The following is a 23669-nucleotide window of genomic DNA, read 5'->3' on the forward strand; positions in this document are numbered from 1 at the left end:
ATACCGAAGCAACAGACTCCTGGCCTCTTTTTCTTTGCTTCTTCCATTAGTAGAAAAGGCTGCCGCTCTCTTTCTCCCCTCCCCCAACTTAAAAAAAGTGGAATGCAAAGGGGCAAAGTCAGCTCTCATTTACACACTGTTACACATCAAGAGTAACTTCACGGATGGAATTATTGTAGATTTATACCCGCTTAAAAGGAGAGCAGAAATGTGGATTTACACCAGCTCAGTGTGTGAGATCATGTCTCCCTCTAGTGGCTAGAGAAAGTATCAGCCCTAATACTGTTCGCTAATGGAGATTCTCCATTAAACTCACAGCTATGCTTTTGGAGAGGAAATGGGTGGGTTCTGTCCCCACTGCTGCAAGTGTGTGATTTACCCAGTGACTGTGGCAGGAAGCTCTGTGCCACTTCAGTTCACAGGGAGTTTGACAAACCATGTTTTCATTTTGACTCATGTGGGTTCCCAGCTCTCAAGTTTGATTCAGAGGAACTTGAAAGCTCAGAGTGAAACTTGGTCTGAGTGGCTCAATTTTGATTGACTGGGGGTGGGTGGGGGGATGTCATATCATGAGAAACTGTAAAGCTCTGCGCGTACTCAATCAATCCTAGAAAATGGAGCCCGAGAGGAGAAACAATTTATCAAAGTCTCAGTCCAGGTCCAACTCTAACATGGATCTGTTTTTAAGTACGTTCATAAATTTTTGCTTTACTGAAGCTTGTTCGTCCCCTGGAAACCTGAGAGATTCCAAATGTCTAGTTGGGAAAACTGCCATTTCAATAAACCTCTTTGCAATCCAAGTTCCGGGCTGCAAAAATAATGGCCTGGCACAAAATTATAGTTGTTTCTTCAGGACGTTTTACTAAAATCAGAGATGCAGCATTTTTGCACAGCTCTTGAAAAGAGGGACTTGGATTCCCCACCGCCTCGTACTGTGTGTGGGCATGGCCGCCAGTGCAAAGTGAGAGCAAAACACTGCCCCAGCCACATGGGAGCCAGGGAAACACACTTTGCAGAGGGGCGAGTGAGCACACAGAGAGTCGGGCAGTGTAGAACCAACTCCTGGTTGGTATGTGGGTGGTTTTAACTCAGGATTTACATGAATAGCCTGATCGAAAGCCCAGTGAGAGGCTTTGCCTTGTCGGTGGCGGGCTTTGGCTCAGGCTCCAGAAGAGGGGGTGGCAAAAGACAAGCAGGTAAGAGTGATGGTCAGGGTTAGAAACATTGGCACGGATGTTAAGAGGACAGCTTTAGGAGGCACACACGACCTCACAACCGCCTTACATTGCAGAGGGAATGCGTCCGATGCCGGGGCGAGTTGATGTCACTTGGCGTCGATGACCTATCGCCTTCTGCTGCCGACGCATCGGAGATTATGGAAGGCTGCCGTGAATGGCACGGACTCACTCTGACAGCTGGAAGGCAAGGAGCAGAGTTAGGGCTCAGTGGAATCAGAGTTTTCATCTCTGTGCTCTCCCTGCTTTAGCTCGGATGCTACACCATCCTCGGTCTGTGAATCTGGTTCTCTCCTGTGCTGTGTTTATACACGGACAGTCGCCGTCCGGGGCGCTGGATGAATGCTTTAGACCACCGCATAACGTCGCAGAGCTGCTATCCTGCCTGTAACTTCTGGAGGGGCAGCTGCAGAGACAGAGAGGGTGCGATGGCTCAGATGCTGGACTAGAAACCTGCATTCAGGTCCTGGTTCTGCCGCAACTTAACTGCGTGAGCTTGGGCAAATCCCTATGTATCTCTGTGCTTCTGTTCCCTATCTGTAAAGATCCTTAGTCTCCCTTCTTTATTTAGACCCTGACAGAACAAGGAGTAATGGTCTCAAGTTGCGGTGTAGGTTGGACATTAGGAAACACTATTTCACTAGGAGGGTGGTGAAGCACTGGAATGGGTTACCTAGAATCACAGAATATCAGGGTTGGAAGGGACCTCAGGAGGTCATCTAGTCCAACCTCCTGCTCAAAGGAGGACCAATCCCCAAATGCCCCCCTCAAGGATTGAACCACAACCCTGGGTTTAGCAGCCCAATGCTCAAACCACTGAGCTATCCCTCCCCCCCGAGATGGTGGAATCACCATCCCTAAAGGTTTTAAGGCCCAGCTTGACAAAGCCCTGGCTGGGGTGATTTAGTGGGTGTTGGTCCTGCTTTGAGCAGGGGGTTGGACTAGATGACCTCCTGAGGTCTCTTCCAACCCTAATATTCTATGACAATTAGTTAGATGGGTAACAACTTGTGCCAAAGGGAGAAGCATCTTCATAATCCAAGCTAAATAACATAATGACTTTCTCTGGCCCTACGTGGAATGCAGTTTGCTCAAAGGAACACCATCAGCTTAGTCTGGGCCCCATAGTTAGGTTTGGTAGGTAAAAGACAGAAAGGATGAATAGAAACATTAATAAATGTTGCAGGTTTTCTTGTTTAAGATCCAGACGGTGCCTTGCAATATTTGTGAAGTCAAACCCCGGAGCACGGTGCTGTGGTGGGAGACTCAGAAACCGACCAGACTAATTTCATTCAGTCAAAGCTGAATGAATTTAATCTATCACTACTTTATGATGATGTTTGTAAAGTGGGAAGATTAAATGAACATATATAAAACCAAACACTCTTGATATTGTCCTTTTAAAACAACTCACCCTAGAAGTTTGTAGGCAGGTCCAATTGGCCATACATAGTGTTCAAGCTCTAATATGGCTGCAAACATTGTTTGTGGGAATTTCTTACATTTCAGATGACGACACAGGCTGAGAAGTTACTGGTTTTTTTCCATCCTTCCTGCACGTGGTGGGCACTCCCCAGGCTTGCCCAGCACCCAGAATGCTACTCAATAGTTTGCGATGATCATGACCATCCCAATATTCACTTTCCTTGGTGAGTCCCTGAGCATGAAAGCCACCGAAATGAAGCTCTATTGTGCCGGACGACTCCAGCATGGGGCAATGGTTTGAGCACAGCACTGGCCGTGAGGACACCTCTATGCCATGCCTGCCTGCGACAGAGACGTGTTCTGTGGCCATAGGTAAGTTCTTTAATGTTTGGGCTTCTGGTACCCCACTTGTAAAATGGGGAAAGTAATAGTCACTTCAATACATTAACATCTGCAAAGTGCTTTGAGATCCCCAGGTGAGCAGTGCTACAGAAGAGCAAAGATTATTGTTGTGGTTAAAAGCGGGATCCTTGGGGCCCATCCAGGCCCAGGTATCACCTATGCCTTGTGAGAAAGAAGGATAATCTCCTTTTGTTGAGAACATAACTTTAATCCAAATGGATCCCGAAGTGTTTCCTGAACACGCTGACGGGGGTTTTCAAAAGCAGCTAAGAGAGTAAGATACCTAATTCCGAATGGGAGCTGGGTGTCTAACTCCCTTGGGCTCCTTCAAAAATCTCCTGGAGTCAACCCACCACTGCAGGGCAGCCACCTCTGGCCTTGAACGTGGCAGCTGTTTCACAGCACTGCAGGACAGGAAGCATGCTGTCTGGAACCGAAATTGCAGGGGTGTGTGTGTGGATTTACAGAGGCAGACTGTAATCCCCCACAACAGCTGTGGGAAGGACATTGGGATACTACCGTGCGCTGCAACAGCAGCTCACGCGCTAGAGCAGTGTCACTGTAGCGTTTTGAGCCATTACTGGAATATTTGTACTAACGGCTGAGAAGAGGATACTCCTTGAACGCTGCATCCTTGTCCCGCAGACAGATGCCAGGTTATCTAGTGCTGCAGCGTTTCACTTTCTGCTGAGAGCGAGGGCAATCCTTGAACTGCCAGAGAATATTAGAAACCAGCAGCAGCCCATGAATGTGCAGTTCCACGCCTCAGGCGCCTGGAGCTAGCAGACTTGCTGGCTCCTGATCTCTCACGGCTTTGCACAGGGTCAGGCACGGCAGGGCGCAGGCGCCCTTCTGCTTGCAAAGAAATTCCTCTGCGGCGTGGTGCTCGCTGCTGACTTCTGAGCAAATGCATCCTCCTCCCTGAGCTGCCTTTGCAGGGCTTAAAGGAACGAGGCGCTGACGCCTTTGAGATCACCTCTCAGGAAAGGCTGGGAACTGCTGCTTCTCGAGGCCTGGGATTTGGCTGCACCCAGTTGGGGCGCTGGGTAGGTTATTGGAACAGGGAGAGCACATAGGGGAGCTTAGAATTGAAAGGGAAGAGGGCAAAGCCTGCTTGGTGGCCTTGAAACAGCATCATGCGCTCAAGCAGGAGAGTACAGGCTCCAGTGAGGCCAATGCTTTCAGATGTGGCCGTTTCAAGCTAGGCAGCTACATCCATTTAGCCTGTACAGCTCTACATGGCAGGGACTCTCTCTTACTATGCGTTTGTACAGTGCCTGGCACAAGGAGGGCCAGATCTCATCGGGGGCTTGAATGTGCTACCGCAGTACAGATAATAAAGAAAGATCCATTATTATTAAGTGCCTAAGCGTGTGCCCTGATTTCCAGAAGTGCTGAGCTCCCATTGACTTAGAAGCTGTGGCTGTTTGGAAAGTCAGGCCCCTTACTCAGATGGCCAACTCTGTGCCCCACGGTTGGAAAACCCTGGCCCAAGTTCACAGCATGGAAGGCAGAGAGTGGGGAGATCCGTCTCCATTGACTCCGGCCTGCTGCTCTGAAGCGGAGTTGAAGCGGCTCCCTGAAAGGGGATTAGTTCAGCAGGCCGCCCAGCCGGCAGAGCCGACTTCATCAAGAATGCCGTCGTCTTAAAGGCAGACGAGATCCCAGAGGTTTCCCAAAGGGGTTTGTGGCTGGCTTGGGACTCACCTTGCCGGTCTGCTGAATGCTGAGGGTGCGCATGGTAAAGGGTCTGCTGGCTCTGCCGGATAGCAGCCGTGAGCGGGAGATCCGCCTGCATCACCCACTCCTGATTCCCATTCAACACGGTCTCGCCTGGCATGGCTAACGAGTGACGCTTGGGGACATCCTTGGTTAACGTGGCTAAGGACTGCTTGGCCTGATGGGATAAAAGAACAAAACACAGGACAATGAAACGCTTCTCTCAAGACAGCACTCGGATTGCAGTGCGTTCAAGTCACCCCTGTGCAGAGGGGCTAACACAACACCTGAGGGTCGGTTTCACACTCCAAGACGACAGTATGATGTAGGTGCTGCTTTTAGGGTTAAATCCTCCCAAAAGACGTGGTTTCTTTTACCAAGGTTGAGAATTAACTCTTCTGGGGGGATCTGCGTGCTGCCAATGCTGCAACAATAGGATTTCAGAACGCAAGCAGCTACCATTTAGATCCGACTGAGTGCAAAACAGAACATGCCCTTGTGGAGAGCTGGGACGCCAGCCCCGGCTTTCCTGCAGCCCCCAGTTAAGACTAAGCATAAGTGATTGAGCTGGGGTAGCATGGCCAGTTGAAGTCAAACCTAGCTGGTCATCGCAAAGAAAACAAAAACAGCACAACAAAGCGTTCGCGTGTGATTTACCTTCGACAGAAACCTGGACCAAAAACGGAAACAGCTGTTCCTGCAAATACAGGAGCCAGTGAGTTATCCAGCGAGTGGTGCCAGATTTCATGAAGAAAGGCAAAGGCACACAGAGAAAGTCAGCGGTTGGCTTTGGTTCAGATGTGTTAAACAGGCCTGTTTGTTCTGCTGCTGTTCCCGGTGGACTTGGCAGGCTCACAGGGACGCTTTCCCCCCTGTTCAATATTTTGCTTTTTTGAAAAATTAAACAGAAGCATCTACAAAGTAAAAATAATTTGAAAATTCTCATTAAAGAGGTGCCCGTTGCTTGACTGTACCTTTTAATTAGCCAGCAGAGAATAGCTCCCATGAGTCACTTGATGTTTCGTAACTAGGAAAACACAGAATATTTCCACAGTTCTAGGCTGGCTGGGTTTTTTCCAGGCCCTCAAGGTGTCACTTATTAAAGGCCCAATCCTGCATTTTGATTCCTGCCTGTGATCCCTTTATGCCCGTGTGATGCCCTGTTGCCTTCCCTGGGACTCTGTGCAGGTGTCGAGGTAGGTCAGTGATCAGATTCAAGGATCAGGGTCTACGCCAAGCCTGACTGTTGCATTAAATGATGTGGTGCCTTTGGTCGGACTTCAGAGGAACAAGGAGGGCATGGATTTGCTCCTAAGGTGCAAATGGAGCTGCTGGCAGCAACATGCCGTGCACACTCCTTTCTCTGCCCCGAGCCTTGCACTGGGTTTCTTTGGGTGTCCCCAAATGTTGCACTGCAGGACACGTGAGCCACGAACCCAGAGCCATGGGGCCCAATCCTGCTCTCAGTGGAGTCAGTGGGTGCAGGATCAGCTCCTATGTGCCTGAGCCAAAGCCTGCTGAAGTCAATGAGAGGCTTCCCTTTGATGGACTCTGGATCGTGTCCCTGGGGAGGAACCATTACTGGTAAGTGATTCGCTTTTTAAAAACCAAAGAGGAAGAAAAAAAACCCAATCAAATCGCGACTTACCAGTATTTTTTTTGGTAGCTTTGTAGCGAATACTCAACTTACCTATGCAATATTCCCACTGACTACAAGCAGGGAAAAGGCAGACTGTGTGATACAATATATTAAAAACAAAATCCAAACTCTCTTATGCATCCAATTCCCTCTCTCTCCCCCCCCTCCCCACCGGCATCCTACCTAGTGCTTTGTCTAATCTGTTCCACCAAACTCCATTTAATGCTAAGAAAGTGACTCCCGAGTCCTGCTCTTAGGCTGCCACTACAGCAGCGTGGAGTCAACAAAACACACAGCACACACTGAATGTAAATATATGCATCGGTGAGTCTCGTATATGCCACATCTCCAGTGTGTTTTGCTTTTGTGAAAGAGCCTAGGTAGAAGTGTTCCTGCAACAGCGTGTGGAATTTGCATATAAATACCGCATAACAGGCCCCAGAAATAAAACATCCATCCATCTGAAAGGCGATGGAACATTATGTACAATGGCCCAACTCAACGAACATGCACAAATTGCCAACAGTGCTACTACAGTTTAGGATCTGTCAGCATTTCCATTATAAAACCTGATTTTCAAGGGTTTAGAAGTTAGCTAGGAAAAGGCACTCCAGGATACGGCTTGACCATGTACACAAGATCTCAGCCCATAAGCTGCTTTTATTTTTTAAAAGCACATTTTCAACAAAATCCCTGGCTGAAAATGTTTAAAAGTGCTTTTCGACTGTATAAACATGCGTTCTGATGAGCCTCCACGTTTACTGGGTCAAAGTCACTTCCACCTCACCTGGGCTTGGTTGCAAGGAGAGAGAGAGAGTTTTCCTAACTCCCTGCAAGGCCACCCTAGGCACAGATCCCTCAAGGGGAGTCAGGAGCCCAAATATCTTTGAGGATCTGGGGCATTAGTCTCCAAGTTGGCCTCTTCCCTTTTCACACCTCACCTCCAAAGTTCTGTAGGTGGAACTCTGCCCTCCGCTAACGTGTTCAGATCCTGCTCGCCTATCTTACATCTGCACAACCCCCTGCTGTTTTCCAGGGGGCTCTGGCAAGCTACTGAGTGAAATATCCCAGCACTGGATGTGTGCACAGTGCACACAAAAAAACAAACAAACTGCAACACGGAAGGTTCTCCAGATCTAAGGACAAGCATCTCATCTCTCTCTCTTAGAGAGGCAACAAGGCACCTGGACTGTCTGGAGGCGGAGAGGATCACAAGCACACACTGCTTAACGTCCAGTAAGCAAACGCCCCTGGATTACAGTCAGACTGGCAAGCTGACAGCGTGCTGCCAATAAGGCAAACATGTCTGAGGTGGAACTCAAATGAGGTATTAAGGGCCAGAGCCTCCCCGGTGCAAAATAGCATAGCTCCGTTGAAGCCAACAGAGCTATGCTGGCGGTTTTTATTAATATTTATTAATGTTTTAATAATTAACAAAAAAGAGAAATACTCTGAAAAGCAGAGCACCTTTAAAGCAATGCATCTCAAATCCTTATCCCTGGGAGTTAAGTAGTTAAAAAAAACCCAACCCACAACACACACATACAACTAGGATTGTTATCTAACCGATATCCTTGTCACACTGTGCTAGAAAAGTTGTAAACTCCTTTTCAGAAACACTTGCCATAAAGATTGGCTGCTGTGAATTCACCTGCATAACACCAAGGTTATTAAGCTTGATTACCCGTCACGCACTATAAAATCTCTAGCTTTATTCCTTAAATATGAATTACTCTGGGCCCAGTCTTCCACCTTTACTCATGTTGATCTGCAGAGAAGGTGCCTTCCTTTGCAAATAACCCCCTTGCCTTCAATGGAGCTAACTGCAAGGTGCCACTCACTGTGATTCAACGTGACCGAATTCTGGCCTAAGATTAGAAACACTGAGGTGTATTCTATGGTCAAGTCCCAGAAAGATATATTTAGCTGTCAACAGACAGTCCAATAAAGGTAAGAGAAACGATCCCAGTGTCCTTTCCTGAGATCTGCTGTCTTTACCGTGAAGCACCCTCCTTTCTCAGCTAGGTGAGAAACCACAATATTCCTTCTCTCTGAGCTACCCAGTCTGCTTTCTGGAGACAACTGAGCCCCGGACAGGCTTTGAACACTAGGTGTCGCAGTCAGGCAGTGACTGTGCACCGTGAAATTATGCAAGGCAAGGTGAATCAATGCACAACACATTGTGATGTATCTATTTAATACCAAGGAATATTTCTAAGCTGGGGGGGGGGGGGGAATTGACTGCATGTCCAGCTGTCATGTGTATTTTATGGCAGAAATTTGCTTTGAACAGTGAAAACACAGGAGGCAATTGACAACCAGCCTGCTTATGATTTCAGAGGCAAATGTTGAAGAATATGTAGGCATATATGGGCAGAGGCACGGGGGTGGGGGCGGGGGTGCATGGACACGTGCTTGGAGCGGTGAAGGAACTGGGTTATGGATACGCTTGCGTGTATATGTATGAATAGATCCAGCACTGTACGTGTAAGTAAAGGGGCGTATGAACTTGTGTTCATATGAACAGTGGGGACGTGCGGGTACTTGTGATGTGGGTACGTGTCTGCACCTGTTTGATCATTCTAAGCCTTTTCAAGGCATCAGGCTCAGCGGTATTGGTGTAGATAGGCAGGGATGTCTGTGCTGGGAATGGGGACATCCATATGTATTTCATGAAAGGAAACTGCACATCATACTGAAGCCTGCCAGTCTTACCAAACTCCCTTTCAACTCTGCATTCTCTATTTAATTCATTGGCCAGACGGCACACAAGGAAGCTTACAGCTGAGCAGTCACAGATGTACAAGTAAGAAGGGTGCCTACTTTCAATGACATTCACCTTGGGCTTCCAGCACCATGTTGATCTGCAGAGAAGCCAGACAAAGAAGATTGTTTTGTTTTTGCTTTTCCTGGAAAGCTTTTGAAGGCAATTAGGGTCGATTTGTGGCAATCATATCTTTGGTCGGTATTGCGAGCCCCTTAATAAAATGAGATCGTTTATCACCCAAGCAGGTAAACATTGATTTCAAGTGTGCGTCCACAGCCTAGCCAGACTTTGCAGTGCGTGGGGAAAGTTGCAGGTTGTTCAACACCTGGGAAATAGAGTTTACGTTGCAGGCGGCTACAGCATGAAGGCAGCAAATAATGAGTGCTGGGGAAATCGCCAAGGGTTCTGGGATGACTGCAGAGGCAGGAACGCAGCATCTACAAGCGTCTCCCGGGGTGGTTTGAAAGGCTGCCTGTCTAGGGTTGCTGGACCAGAAACATACGACCATCTGCTAAGGTGAAAGCGTCCAGCCAGGAGACATCCACTGGGCAGAGGCTGTCACAGCGAATCAGACCAAAAGCAAACCCTACAGAATTCATGGTAACGGCAGAGACTCTGGACTGGCTGAGGTTTTCTAGAGTACGTCTCCGCTGCAGCTCGGAGGTGCAATTCCCAGAGTGGTACTTGCACACACACTAGCTCTGCTTGGGGTTGGATGCCCCAGGGTGTCCCTAGGAGCTCAGACAGCACGGTACTCGCGTGGCTCGCCTGAGCTGCTGCGGTCACGCTGCTTCGTGCGGCAAGGGATTGAGGTTGGATATTAGGAAAAACTCTCTTACGCTAAGGGTAGCTAAGCACTGGAACAGGCTTCCAAGGGAGGGTGTGGAACCCCCATCTTTGGGGGTTTTTAAGGACAGGCTGGACAAACACCTGAGGGAGAGTCTACTTGGTCCTGCCTCAGAGCAGGCGGCTGGACTGGATGACCTCTCGAGGTCCCTTCCAGCCCCACATTTCTATGATTTTTAGCTAGCAGGTGAACATCTTCCCGAGCTGGGATTTACACCTCCCAGCTGCACTGTAGAGGTGCCCCAGCCGCACTCCAGCCTAAGCAAATGCCTCCCGCTACAGATGCAGGAGGGAGGGCTCTCACCATGGCTAGCTCAGCTTCCAGTTCCTTCATTCTGTTGTCTTTCAGGTCCAGCTGGGAGCGAAGCGCGCTGGCGTGGTCTGTCGCCTCTTTGGCTTGCCGGCGTAGCTCCCACTTCTCTCGCTCCAGGAGATCCTTCTCTTTCGCAAGTGCCTTCACCGCATCCTCGCTCTCCTGCAAAGACACCAGGGCAAAGGCAGGGAATGAGAGAACAGGCATAGCTTGCTTCCCCAGGAAATCCATGCCGCGCAACACAGGGCAGCGTTTCATCCTGTATTAAAAACACTGGGCAAAATCATGACCACACTGGAGTCAATGGCAAAGCTCCTATTGGCTACAGTGGGGCCAGGATTTCACCCCTCTTCACTAGCAGGATCTCTTCACTATTCCCATTTCATCTCTTCCTTACCTCCTCCTACCATAGCCTATAGCCAGGGTGAATAGGGAGGGTTGTAAGGAAGCTGCGGGTCTGTGTCGGGGGTAGTAAGTAGGGAAAGAAGCAACACACTGAAAAACTGAAGGGTAAACAAACAAAAGTAAGAGACAGTTTTCACCACCTGTGTCTCTTCGCCACGCTTTGGACTAGACCCCTCCTGGAGACCATCTGACCACGTGAGTGCCACCGACCAGGCCCATGGATCTCCACTGCAGCCCATGGGCCGAGGGTGGCCATAATGAAGTGCCAGCGTTTCACCAGAACGTGAGCACGGAAACGAACACTGGAGAGAAGCAAGGAGCTGGCTGCTCGAGATAGCCCTGGGGATTCTAATTCCCAGTGCCAAAGAACCTAAAGTGGAGGCAAGCTTGTTGGGAAGCCCAGCGGTCCTGAAAACGCACCGTTTTCTACTGTTGGACACAAGCCTGTGGTATCTCCTCCTGAATTGAAGATTTAGTCTGTCCCCTGTGGATACAGTGATATGAGAACTGGCCTCATAGGAACCACCCCCCCCCCATCATCACTCACAACAGAGCTTAATAAAAACAAAAGATTCCGTGTTTCTACAAGGAAACTCCCATTAAAAAAAAATACAGGTGGCAGCTACTTTGTGTGCAGCTTTGGTAGAGATACAGAAGTTTTCTGGGTTTTTAATCTGTCTGTCTTTGGGTTCTGCTCTCCTGCCTACCATTGTGATATCTGAGCACCTGCCACATGGAATTTGGTGGCAACAGTCTAGTCCCTAGTAGGCTTCAAGGAACCCTGGCTCTTCTCCTTTTCTGGGTTTGAGAGCTTTGTTGTGCTTCTGGAGATTAATCATACTCGGGCCGTCTCCAGCCCTTCTCACTCATAGATCTCAATGCCCTTTACAATGGTGGCTAAAGCACCGTCATCTCTGTTTGACATGGGGGCAAACTGAGGCACAGTGGAGTCATGTGGTCCAGGACAGATTCTGTGGCAGAGACAGGAACTGAACTGTAGTTTCCTGGGTGCCACTCTGGTTCCCTGACCACTGGCCCACACAGTCTTCAGGTGCCTGCGCCAGGGAGATGACATCCTGGAGCCACCTGGGAGGAGATTGCTGGATGGGAAATTACCTGGATACCAAAAGCACAGAAGCCAACTCACTTGCATTGTCAAGGCCGTGCAGCACTGGGAGCCCAGCTGATGCAGAAAGCCAGCTAACTAAGTTATTAGTTTGACGGTGGTCACGGCCCAGTGCAAACTAGTGCAGTGAGGCGACAGCAGCACGGACGTGATTGTGCTAATGGCAGCGTGCATCCCGCCGGCTGTATTTTTCACTTTTCAAGACTTTTTTCTTTTTGGTAAAAGAGGACTGTAGACGGCAGCTGCATTTGCGTGTTGGGTATTACTTTCTGCCAGGGATCCCTCCCCATGACGCTGCTTTAGTGGTTAGCAGCTGCAGAAAAGTCCAGCTGTTTTGAGAGTCGGCTCCTCCAGGAAAGGGTCGAGGGACATGCAGCCTGGTGCCACCTGTGCCCGTTCAGGGAAACAAATCACTGGGGGCCGATTTGACACCTCGCAGTCCAGGGGGCAGTGCACAGCGTACTTTGCCCAATGGACAAAGAGGGAAGCAGGGACGGGAAGTGTGAAGCTGGAATGCCTTTCTCCCGGTGCTTCCTCGGTTACTTCCTTCTGCACGGCAGCTCAGCTGGAGAGAGGAGGAAAAGGTGGAGCCAAGATTGTGTCTGTTGTGTCTGCCCTTTGCCCCCTGCCCACACACCTGCATGGGAGGTGGGATCAGCAGCTCAGCACCAGCTGCTTCCACCAGCACCATGCAGGGCCTGGCAACATAGGCAGCCCATGGACAGGGACTGCTTACATCCCCTTACGTCACTGTGCATGTGGTCGAGCCCAAAGGCTGAGATTTGCAAAACTGCCTATGGGAAGTGGGTGCCTAAATGCTTCGGAGGCCCAGGGAATCTCAGACTAGGTGTCAGTACATGGGAGTGGTGGCTCATACCAAACAGGACCAGGCTGACATGCTCTGCAGCTAGTCCGATTGTTTTAAATTCTAGCCCTACTGAAAAACCTCTGTGCATCCCTCTCCTTTCCAGGACGGCTAAAGGGTCATTCAGAGAGCAGCTCCTGTTGTCATAGTCAAATGATCGTTTCAGTTTCTGCAAGGCCCAGCTCAGGAAAACACAACCCAACCCCCAACGTTGCATGTAATGAAGGCAGCAGTGTTCTCGCCTCACCAACAGCTTTGCATATATGTAGAATTCTAATGACCTCGGCCAAACAGCGCCAGTCCTTCCACATAGAGCACTGGAGCGAAGAGTGCTGAATTAACACGGGGGACACAAGGGAAGGGTATCAGCTTAAAACATCAGCAACGCCATCCCTGCATCCTGCTTCCCACTGAAATCCCCTCCACGCTCCCATGTGTTCAGAGGTGTTATCAGAGCTAGGTCGAAGCCCTACATTTTTAGAGAGAACAGCAGGCAGATGTTTTGCATCATTCGTCAACCACTGTGATGGAACATTGTTGGCTCTTCCCCATACTACAGATGAAACTGTTCTATCAACACCAGCCTGCAGCCTCTGCTGCCGAGAGTGTGGTTTCCCCGGCCATGCAGACAAGTGCTTTTTCCTGGGCAACTTGTTTGAAAGCCCTGCTGTTGTGAGAGTCTATAGCCTGATCTGAGCAACAGCACTCACAGAATAAGCAGATCCTCTCTGGTGATTAGGGAAAACGTGGTCAAACCACTGCTAGCCACAATCATGTTCAGAAACACTGAGCACCCGTAACGCCCACTGACTCCAGCTTGAGGTTGAGTCTTGGATGCTCAACACTTCTGATAATCAAGCCTCGTTATTGCACCGTTTCCAGGCACACTGTAGACCAGACCTAAGGTGCTTAGGTCACTGTTACAGACTATGGGTGCGGGTCCTCGAGACCAGGGTGGCAATGTCATTTCCTTTGAGGCTTGTGGAGAAGTGTTATGTGATACCCTGGGAGAACAAGCGCACGGAAGAGGCAGGATGCTTTTTCTCACACTCTTTGATCCTCTTCCATGAATACAGGAGATGACCTCAGAGTCACCCAGACCCCAGTTCATGGGTTATTTCATACACTAAGTTTCTCTAGTGAATCAGTGGTGAAAATATGCAGGCTGCCTGCCACAGAGTGGAAACGAGGACACGTCCTAAGCTTCTCTGCAAACACAGCCCCCAGGGAAGAATTGCCTCAGACTCCCATAAAGATCCTACCAGCAGATCTGGCTGAAGCAAGTGGAGGGGCTGCAGAAAACATAAAACCTCCAGCATTCTTGCAAGCAAATGACCAGCATACAGAGCCTCTCCCAACCTGTGTGCCTTCCTCCATGCATTCCTCCCGCACGTGTCTTTGGGATTTTTTAAATTGCATTGATTTTCTCACACGAGCTGGAAAGAAAAATACAACTTTCTGCAAAAGCCAAAAGCTGGATTCGAGTGATCTTTGTTATGATACTTTAAAAATAGAAACTCTCTCTCTTTGCATGGAAAAAAGCCCAGAATAATTACAGATGTTTGAGTCCCATGGCTGTTTATTGGAGCGGACGGCTTTATGCAGCCTAATCAAAAGCAAAACAGGAAACTGTCTCTATATATATCTATATCCTCTTGCAAACAGAGCAGAGATGCTGAAAACATTTCAGAGAAATGCTATTTATTCTTGAGCGACTTAGTCTAGAGTCACTGCAGTTTGTATGTTCTTTTAACAAGCTCTTAACTTTAAGGACAATTATAAAACCTGTCCTTGAAATAACCCGTTGTAAAGGTTCATCCCCTTGAGCAGAGAGAGAGAGAGAGAGAGCGCACACACCATATTGGTTCAATGATTTCTTCCAGTCCGATTTGTTACATGATACGGATGGAGCAATACTCTTAAGTCAAACACTGCTAACTTTGCTCATTGACCTGACTTTTCCTGTATTTATGTATTTACTAGTGCTCCAGTTTCTACGGTTATATTGCCAGCTGCCTTACAATCTTTTATTTGCTCACTCACCTGAGAGATGTTTTTTTGATCAGGGAGTGAAATCTCTCTAGGTCTTTTCACTACCATCATTCATCACAGTAATGCGAGTAGATTTTCGACTTGATCTTGCAGCACAGAAGTGAATGGGACTTTTGCCATTGACTTCAATGGGGAGGATCGAAGAGTTTCTGCGTGGGCTGGTAATGTTTTCAGGACAATTTAGAAAGGCCAGTGCACATATTCAGTACAAGCCATTGCAGACTGCGGTACTGAGACAGCCAATAGGACACCAGCCCCTTGCTTTGGATAGTGCAGATGTCATGGCTTTTAGAGCCTAATCCAGAGCCCACTGATACCAATTGAAAGGCTTCAGCATGTCCCCAGGATGTGAGAGAGATGGACTCTGCAGCCCCCAAGAGCGTGGGAAGGTGGACTCTGTGGTGTGATACAGGCTGCTGGTGCAGATGGCACCCAAGTAAGTGCTCATATACTCTGCAGATACAGTATCCTGCCACCCTAGTGTTACTAGCAACAGACTGCCTGCTCCCTTGGTACAGATTGCACCAACAACGGGGAGAGGGGGTGTGTGTAATGGCTGGCGGTGTGTTGGAGTTTGTGCATGCACAGACGACACCTCCTTACCCTTACATCCTGGGCAGTATGCAGCAGAGTGGCGTCTCTGAGGACTTTGAGGGTGGAATCCGGCTCACAGAGGACCATTTCCCACCCTGACCCCTCTCTGCCTGCGGGCTTTTTCTAGCAGGAACCTTTAGGCATGGCAGCCACATTTAAGAAATGTGCAATATTTTTGCATTTTGACAGCTCAAGTTTATCACTTACACTATGTTAAACAGCGATGTCTGGGCTAAAATGAAGCCACAGTATAACAACTAAAACAGAAGAACATCAGAATGGCCATTCTGGGTCAGACCAATGGTCCATCTAGCTCAGTGTCCTGTGTTTGACAGTGACCACAGCTAGAGGCTTCAGAGGAAACGAACGCAACAGGGCAATTACTGAGTGATTCAGCCCATGATCCAGTCTCAGCTTCTGGCAGTCAGAGGCTTACGGACACCTGGAACATGGGGTTGTGTCCCTGACCATCTTGACAAATAGCCATTGATGGACTTATCCTCCATGAACTTATCGAATTGTTTTTATAACTCAATTATACTTGTGGCCATCACAACATCCCTTAGCAATGAGTCCACAGTTGACTGTGTGAAGAAGTCCTTCCCTAAGTTTGTTTCAAATCTGTCGCCTATTAATTTCATTGGGCGACCTCTGGTTCTCGTGTTATTTCTCCCTTCCCATAACACTTCCTTATTCACTTTCCCTGCACCTTTCCTGATTTTATAGATCTCGATTATATCCTCCCTCAGTTGTCTCTTTTCTAATATGAACAGTCCCAAGCTCTCCTTGTTGTTCCATACCCCTAATCATTTTTGTTGCCCTTCTCTGTTTTTTTTGCCAATTCTAAGATATCATTTTGAGATAGGGTGCCCAGAACTACACACAGTGTTCAAGCTATGGGTGTCCCATGGATTTATCTAGGGGCATTGTATTTTCTGTCTTGTTTTTTCTCTCTTTCCCAATGGTTCCTAACATTCTGTTAGTTTTTCTTTTACTGCTGCTGCACAGTGAGCGGATGTTTTCAGAGAACTATCCACAAGGACTCCAAGATCTCTTTCTTGAGTGATAACAGCTAATTTAGACCCATCATTTTGTATGTATTGTTGGGAATTATGTTTTCCATTGTGCTTTACTTTGCATTTATCCACATTGAATTTCATCTGCCATTGTGTTGCCCAGTCACCCAGTTTTGTGAGATCCCTTTGTAGCTCTTTGCAGTCAGCTTTGGACTTAACGGTCTTGAGTAATTTTGTATCATCTGCAAACTTTGTCACCTCACTTTTTATCCCTTTCCCCTGATCATTTATGAAGATGTTAAACAGCACTGGTCTCAGTACAGGTCCTTGGAGGACCCCGCTATCTACCTCTCTAAACTGTGAAAATTGACTATGTAATCCTACCCTTTGTTTCCTATCTTTTAGCCAGTTACTGACCCACGAGAGGATCTTCTTTCTTATCCCATGACTGCTTGCTTTATTTAAGAGCCTTTGGCATAGGATCTTGTCAAAGGCTTTCTGAAAGTCCAAGAACATTATCATCAATTTTATCATCCTTGTCCACATGAATGTTGACATGTTCAAAGAATTCTAATAGATTGGTGAGGCATGATTTTCGTTTACAAAAGCTGTGTTGACTCTTCCCCAACATAGCATGTTCATCTGTGTCTGATAATTCTGGACAGGCTATGCAGGAGCTTACTTTTCTGTGTTGCTCGTAGTTCCTGATGAAGTCACGTAGCTGTTCCTCCCGGCTCTCCAGCGTGGCATAGAGCTGTTGCATTTGGCTTACCAGGTCTGTCTTCTCTGCTTTCAAACGTTTTCGATCTGCCTTCATGGCTGCATGAAAGAACACAGTTACAGCTCAAGGTCAAAGACAGGAAATGGGGCTCTTCTCTGCATTCAGAAAGTCACATCTCAATCTTTCCAAACACTCTGGGCTTATTTTAAACACAGGACAACTACAATTCTACAAAGGATTCTGAACTCCTGACTTTCCTGTAATAATTAGCGTGAATAGGAACCACCACGGATGCTCTGCCTAGTTAGCTGAATGATGCAAATGGAATCAGAGCCTGATCTATGCTAGGGATATCTGTAAATTCACCAGTCCATATCCATGTATTATGAATATCTCTTTCCACGGTTGGAAACTAAGGCCCTTATCCAGCAGAGAACTTAAGCACATGGCTAACCCAATTTATTTCAGTGAGCCTATTCATGTGCTTAGGACAAGGATGTGCTGAAGTGCTTTGATGGACTGTGGCCTAAATTGGATCTAAAAAAGAAAAGACCTGTGCTATTTTTAATCTAAAATGTTACCGGTCTACTACAGCCAAAATCAATGTTGTTTTCAGTGCTCTAAGTTAAAAAAGAAACAGTGGTGTTGGTAGTGACCAATCCTACTAGATTTTAAGAACTGGTCTGATCATTTACTGTTCTGGAGTCTTTCAAATGTACCTGTCTGCCAGAAGAAAATGCCTTTATTTTTTAAGCATGAACTCAGTGTTACTCAGTGCAATCCATGCCGGATGGCAGGAAATTCCTCTACTGATTATGCCAAGTTTGCTTCTAGATTGGAGGTGGAACCATGCCAAGTTTATAGCTAACCCTAGAACCACAAGGAAGAATCCTGGTTTCAGTGAACTCAGTGTCAAAACTCCCACTGGCTTCACAGCGGGGCCAAGGTTTCACCCATAAAGTCTGAAGAGCTTTGGATTTGGCATTCCATCTCTCTGCCAACTTCAATTAAAGAAAATAACTAAGATCTGAAACGACAGTCCAGGGGCTAGGTTCTGATCTCATCTACGCTGGTGTCAATCCAGAGCAGTTCCACTGAACCCAATGTTGGTGTGATGCAGATCAGAATTTGGTCAGACCTTCCAAGCCCAATTCAACCTGAGCCAGCAGGGCAGCACTACCCGTTCGGATGGAATAATCACACCTGGCTGATTTTCAAATTCCAACTTCAGAACAAAACCAGTGGGGTGGGGTTCTGATAGTTCATATAAACATGCTCACCTTACAAGGCTCCTGACTGGCTCAAAGAATCTTAGGGTATGTCTACACTTGCCGGTGGATTGAAACTGCTGCAATCGATGCAGTGAGTGTCGATTTAGCGGGTCTAGTGAAGACAAGCTAAATCGATGGGTGAACACGCTCCCATTGATTTGTGTACGCCACCTCCCCGAGAAACGTAAGGGAAATCGATGGGAGACGCTCACCCATCGACACAGTGCAGTGTCGCCACTGCGGTAAGTGGATCTAACTACATCCACTTCAGTTACGTTACTCACATAACTGAAGTTGTGTAAGTTAGATCGATTTACCACGGTAGTGCAGACCAGGCCATAGTAATGTAGGGTTGGAAGAGATCTCAAAATCCATCCCCATCCCTCTGCGCTGAAACAGGACCAAGTATACCTAGACATTTGTAGGGATTGAACCTGGGACTTCTGGGTCTAAAAACATGAGCTGCTTCTGCTCAAGTGAATGAACCTGGTCTACAACACTGTGCTGTTACACTAGTTTCCAGGATCTTATTCAAACCGGAACCTCTTTGTACCAATGGATGTTGGGCAAATTGCATTCTGCAACTTTATGAAATAATACATTTTAAAAAGGGCCAGATTCTGTCCCCTTAGATATGTTAAAGTCACTTTATTCCACTGCTTTCAATGAGATTATTTGCAGCACAAAATGCTAAACTAAGCATGAGCAAGAGCAACAAAAATGAGTCCTAAAAGGTTTTGATTTTCAAGACTTGTTACTTTGAACTCTCCCCACTGATTTGAGTCCCCTACACAATTCCCATATTTTGCCGGGGAGAAAATACCAGGTATTAGAGAAGAGAAAGGCAGAACAAGCACCAATGGCTGAAAGTTAAAGCCAGACAAATCCAAATGAGAAATCAGGCACACCCTTGGAACAGTGAGGGTGATTAGTCATGGGAACAAAACTACCAAGGGAAGTGGTGGAGTTGCCATCTCTTGATATCTTCAAAGCAAGACTGGATGCTTTTCTGGTTGATGCTTCAGCCACTGGGCTCGATAGAGGAGCAACAGGGTTAAATTCAATGGTCTTTATTATAGAGGAGATCAGACCAGATGACCTCATACGCCTTCTGGCCATAAAAATCAAAAAGTTTACATTACAAAAAAAAACCTGCAGCCATTTGAAATCACGTTGGCTTGAGAATGCGCACGGGGGGTGGGGGGGGACGACAAAGAAAACATCAACACAACATTTTTGCTTTAGATTACATTAAAATCCATGTATTTTCTCTCTGTTTTCTAGATGCTCATTTGCAGTGGTGGAATTTTTTCGTCTTATAAATACTGTATGGAGCATATTAAAAACAAGGCCAAATAATGACACAATAAATCAGGGAATATTAGTTAATAAGCCAAACTGCCAGTAGTTTCCCTTCACTCCTCTTCTGCACACATTTCTCCAATTCAGTTTCTGGCCAGGCTTGGTGTTGATGGCTGAAAGCAGCAATCAGTCCTCATCTTTTTATTCTTCTAATAATTACAAGCCTTGGTGATCTCTTCCAGGGCAGAACAGCTTCAGAGGTGGCTTGAGATGAGTCAGAGCTGGAATCTGAATCGAGCAAAGCTTGGGAGATGGTATGAGAGACCCATCTGTAGCTCATGCTGAGTGTGGAGGAGCCAGCTGTTGGCTTCTTGCATGAATTTTCACCATGCAATTCATCTCCGCTCTCTGCCCTCCCTTCCAGAGAGCAACTTCAGTAAAGTAAAATCTCCATTTATATGTTATATAAAGGACAGAGATCCATTATTCTTATTAATAATGACTACATGTTCCATCTACATTGGTTATTATTTGCACCACTGTAGCACCCAGGAGCTCCAGTGAAGGACCAGGACCTCCTGATGGTAGGTGCTCCACAAATGCAGAACAAAAGGACGGTCCCTGCCCCAAAGACTCAAGTTGCAGAGTGGAAAATCAGGTTAACTTGAACAGCTTAATGGGACTAAATCGGGGGGCCCAGATAATCTTCATCCAAGAATATTAAAGGAACTGGCACATGAAATTGCAAGCCCATTAGCAAGAATTTTTAATGAATCTGTAAACTCAGGGGTTGTACCATACGACTGGAGAATTGCTAACACAGTTCCTATTTTTAAGAAAGGAAAAAAAGTGATCCGGGTAACTACAGGCCTATTAGATTGACATCTGTAGTATGCAAGGTCTTAGAAAAATTTTTGAAGGAGAAAGTAGTTAAGGACATTGAGGTCAATGGTAATTGGGACAAAATACAACATGGTTTTACAAAAGGTAGATCGTGCCAAACCAACCTGATCTCCTCCTTTGAGAAGGTAACAGATTTCTTAGACAAAGGAAACACAGTGGATCTAATTTATCTCTAGTTCAGTAAGGCATTTGATATGGTTCCACATGGGCAATTATTAGCTAAATTGGAAAAGATGGGGATCAATATGAAAATTGAAAGGTAGATAAGGAACTGGTTAAAGGGGGAGACTACAACGGGTTGTACTGAAAGGTGAACTGTCAGGCTGGAGGGAGATTACTAGTGGAGTTCCTCAGGGATCGGTTTTGGGACCAATCTTATTTAATCTTTTTATTACTGATCTTGGCACAAAAAGTGGGAATGTGCTAATAAAGCTGGGAGGTATTGCCAATACAGAGAAGGACCGAGATATCATACAGGAAGATCTGGATGACCTTGCAAACTGGAGTAATAGTAATAGGATGAAATTTAATGGTGAAAAGTGCAAGGTCATACATTTAGGGATTAACAACAAGAATTTATAAGCTAGAGACGCATCAGTTGGAAGTAACAGGAGGAGGACATCAGAGTATTGGTTGATCACAGGATGACTATGAGCTGCCAATGTGATATGGCCATGAAAAAACAAATGCAGTCTTGGGATGCAACAGGCGAGGTATTTCCAGTAAAAATAAGGAGGTGTTAATACCATTATACAAGGCACTGGTGACACCTCATCTGGAATACTGTGTGCAGTTCTGCTCTCTCATGTTTAAGAAGGATGAATTTAAACTGGAACAGGTTCAGAGATGATCCGAGGAATGGAAAACCTGTCTTATGAAAGGAGACTGAAAGAGCTTGGCTTGCTTAGCCTAACCAAAAGAAGGCTGAGGGGAGATATGATTGCTCTCTATAAATATATCAGAGGGATAAATACCAGGGAGGGAGAGGAATTATTTAAGCTCAGTACCAATGTGGACACAAGAACAAATGGATACAAACTGGCCATCAGGAAGTTTAGACTTGAAATTAGATGAAGGTTTCTACCCATCAGAGGAGTGAAGTTCTGGAACAGCCTTCCAAGGGGAACAATGGCGGTAAAAGACACATCTGGCCTCAAAACTAAGCTTGATAAGTTTATGGAGGGGATGGTATGATGGGATAGCCTAATTTTGGCAATTAATTGATCTTTGACTATTAGTGGTAAAGATGCCCAATGGTCTGTGATGGGATGTTAGATGGGGTGGGATCTGAGTTACTACAGAGAATTCTTTCCTGGGTGCTGGCTGGTGAGTCTTGCCCACATGCTCAGGGTTTAGCTGATCACCATATTTGGGGTCCAGAAGGAATTTTCCTCCAGGGCAGATTGGCAGAGGCCCTGGGGGATATTCATCTTCCTCTGCAGCGTGGGGCACGGGTCACTTGCTGGAGGATTCTCTGCACCTTGAAGTCTTTAAACCACGATTTGAGAACTTCAATAGCTCAGACATAGGTTAGGGGTTTGATACAGGAGTGGGTGGGCGAGATTCTGTGGCCTGCGTTGTGCAGGAGGTCAGACTAGATGATCATAATGGTTCCTTCTGACCTTAAAGTCTATGATTCTATGATTCTAAATAGAAGGGAAAAAGTGGACAATGCTATCGGTTCAAGAGGTGGAATGAGATGCAAATGGTGGTGGTTCTATCATGGGACCATCCAATGGTAAGCCTCGATACCATCAGGGATGAGTTGGGAATAGTTGAGTCCATCCTGCCACTATGCAGGAGGAGGGTCCCATGTAAGCCATGAGAAGGTATTTTTCCAACCCAAATCATTCTAGGACTTTGATTCTGCACATAGGAGACAGTATATCAGAATGGTGCTAAAAACAGAATGCATGTGTTACAAGGCCGGCGAATGAGACAGCTGAATACCTCTTACTACAGATGGAGCTTGTGGAGAGGGTTGGTACATGTATACTGATCTGTCGTCTTCCAGTGTGCCCACCCCGCACACAGAGAGCAGAATCTCTGCTTATCATTTAATAGATCTCTCGACCGGTTGAGCTTGCAGAGAAGACCGATATGCACAAATGTATTTATCATGTTCCAAGCAGAGCTCGCAGCAGAAGCTCTGCTACCCATTTGGCAAATAAACTTTTTTCGCTTCTTTCCAAGCGATTCTGTGATATGATCAGCAAACTCCTTAAAAAAAACAAAAAAAAACCCACAAAAGTGCCAAGGGCATACATCAGAGGACAAATATCTCGCTGAGGTGCCACTGAACAAGCTGCAGGCAATACATATATTTATCACATAGACAAAAACATTATGAAGGTTGTAAAGTCAAGGACTCAAAAGTTAGGAAGTGCCAGAACTAAGGACGCACCGGGCAACCTTAGCAACAGGGTGCACCCTGCACCCAGGGGGAGAGAGCGAGAAAACAGGAGGGCTAATTTTGTTGCCAAGGAGAAGATTCCAATTTTATGGCTTGGTGTGCTGGAGAGACTGCACCCTTGCCAGGCATCCTCCAGCCTGCAGGGATTAATGAACAGCATCAGGAGGAACAGAAACTCTCTCATAAGACCTCCATCAACCATCGGTATTTTCTCTTCATGTTATTGCTGTACGATAGGGACCCATGCTGGGGTAAACAAGGGGGATTGATATACAAGGCTGCCCAAGGCCGGTACACTCAAACTGGCTGGAGAATGTAATGGGAAAGCAGAGAGGTTTGCCAGGGATGGGTAACCCAGGCAGGGTCTCAACTTTGTTTTACAAAACCCACTCTTGCTGTATTGCTGCTTTTTTCATGGAAACAGCTTAACACTTTTGACATCACCTACAGGTTCCAATGGAGAAAAGACAAGAGTCTCTGTGGTATGTGTATTGGTTGATGCAAATATAGTCCAGTGTGAACTAAGTGAAATAGTATCGTTATATCAAACATCATGTTGAGCCTCGGTTGCGAATAGTGTGGAAATACTCTTATGTCCCTTAAAGGAAAGCTACATACAGTATCATATGCATGCTCTGTCCTGAACTGATTTATG

General features: G+C 46.8%; 1 protein-coding gene across 13 annotated transcripts in view; it reads right to left on the reverse strand.

Moving 5' to 3' along the window:
* KAZN (kazrin, periplakin interacting protein) overlaps positions 1 to 23669 on the reverse strand; it is a 725211-nt gene that overhangs the window by 61150 nt on the left and 640392 nt on the right. For all 13 annotated transcript variants that reach the window (XM_039508723.1, XM_039508720.1, XM_039508722.1 and 10 more), the window contains 4 exons: positions 17087 to 17223; positions 10338 to 10508; positions 4770 to 4959; positions 1285 to 1415 (listed from right to left, as the gene is read on the reverse strand). In XM_039508723.1, coding sequence (XP_039364657.1) covers positions 1285 to 1415; positions 4770 to 4959; positions 10338 to 10508; positions 17087 to 17223 — 629 coding nt within the window. The remainder of the gene's footprint in view (positions 1 to 1284; positions 1416 to 4769; positions 4960 to 10337; positions 10509 to 17086; positions 17224 to 23669) is intronic.

This window comes from Mauremys reevesii, linkage group 21 (genome assembly GCF_016161935.1).
Source record: "Mauremys reevesii isolate NIE-2019 linkage group 21, ASM1616193v1, whole genome shotgun sequence".
NCBI classification, from domain to species: Eukaryota; Metazoa; Chordata; order Testudines; family Geoemydidae; genus Mauremys; species Mauremys reevesii.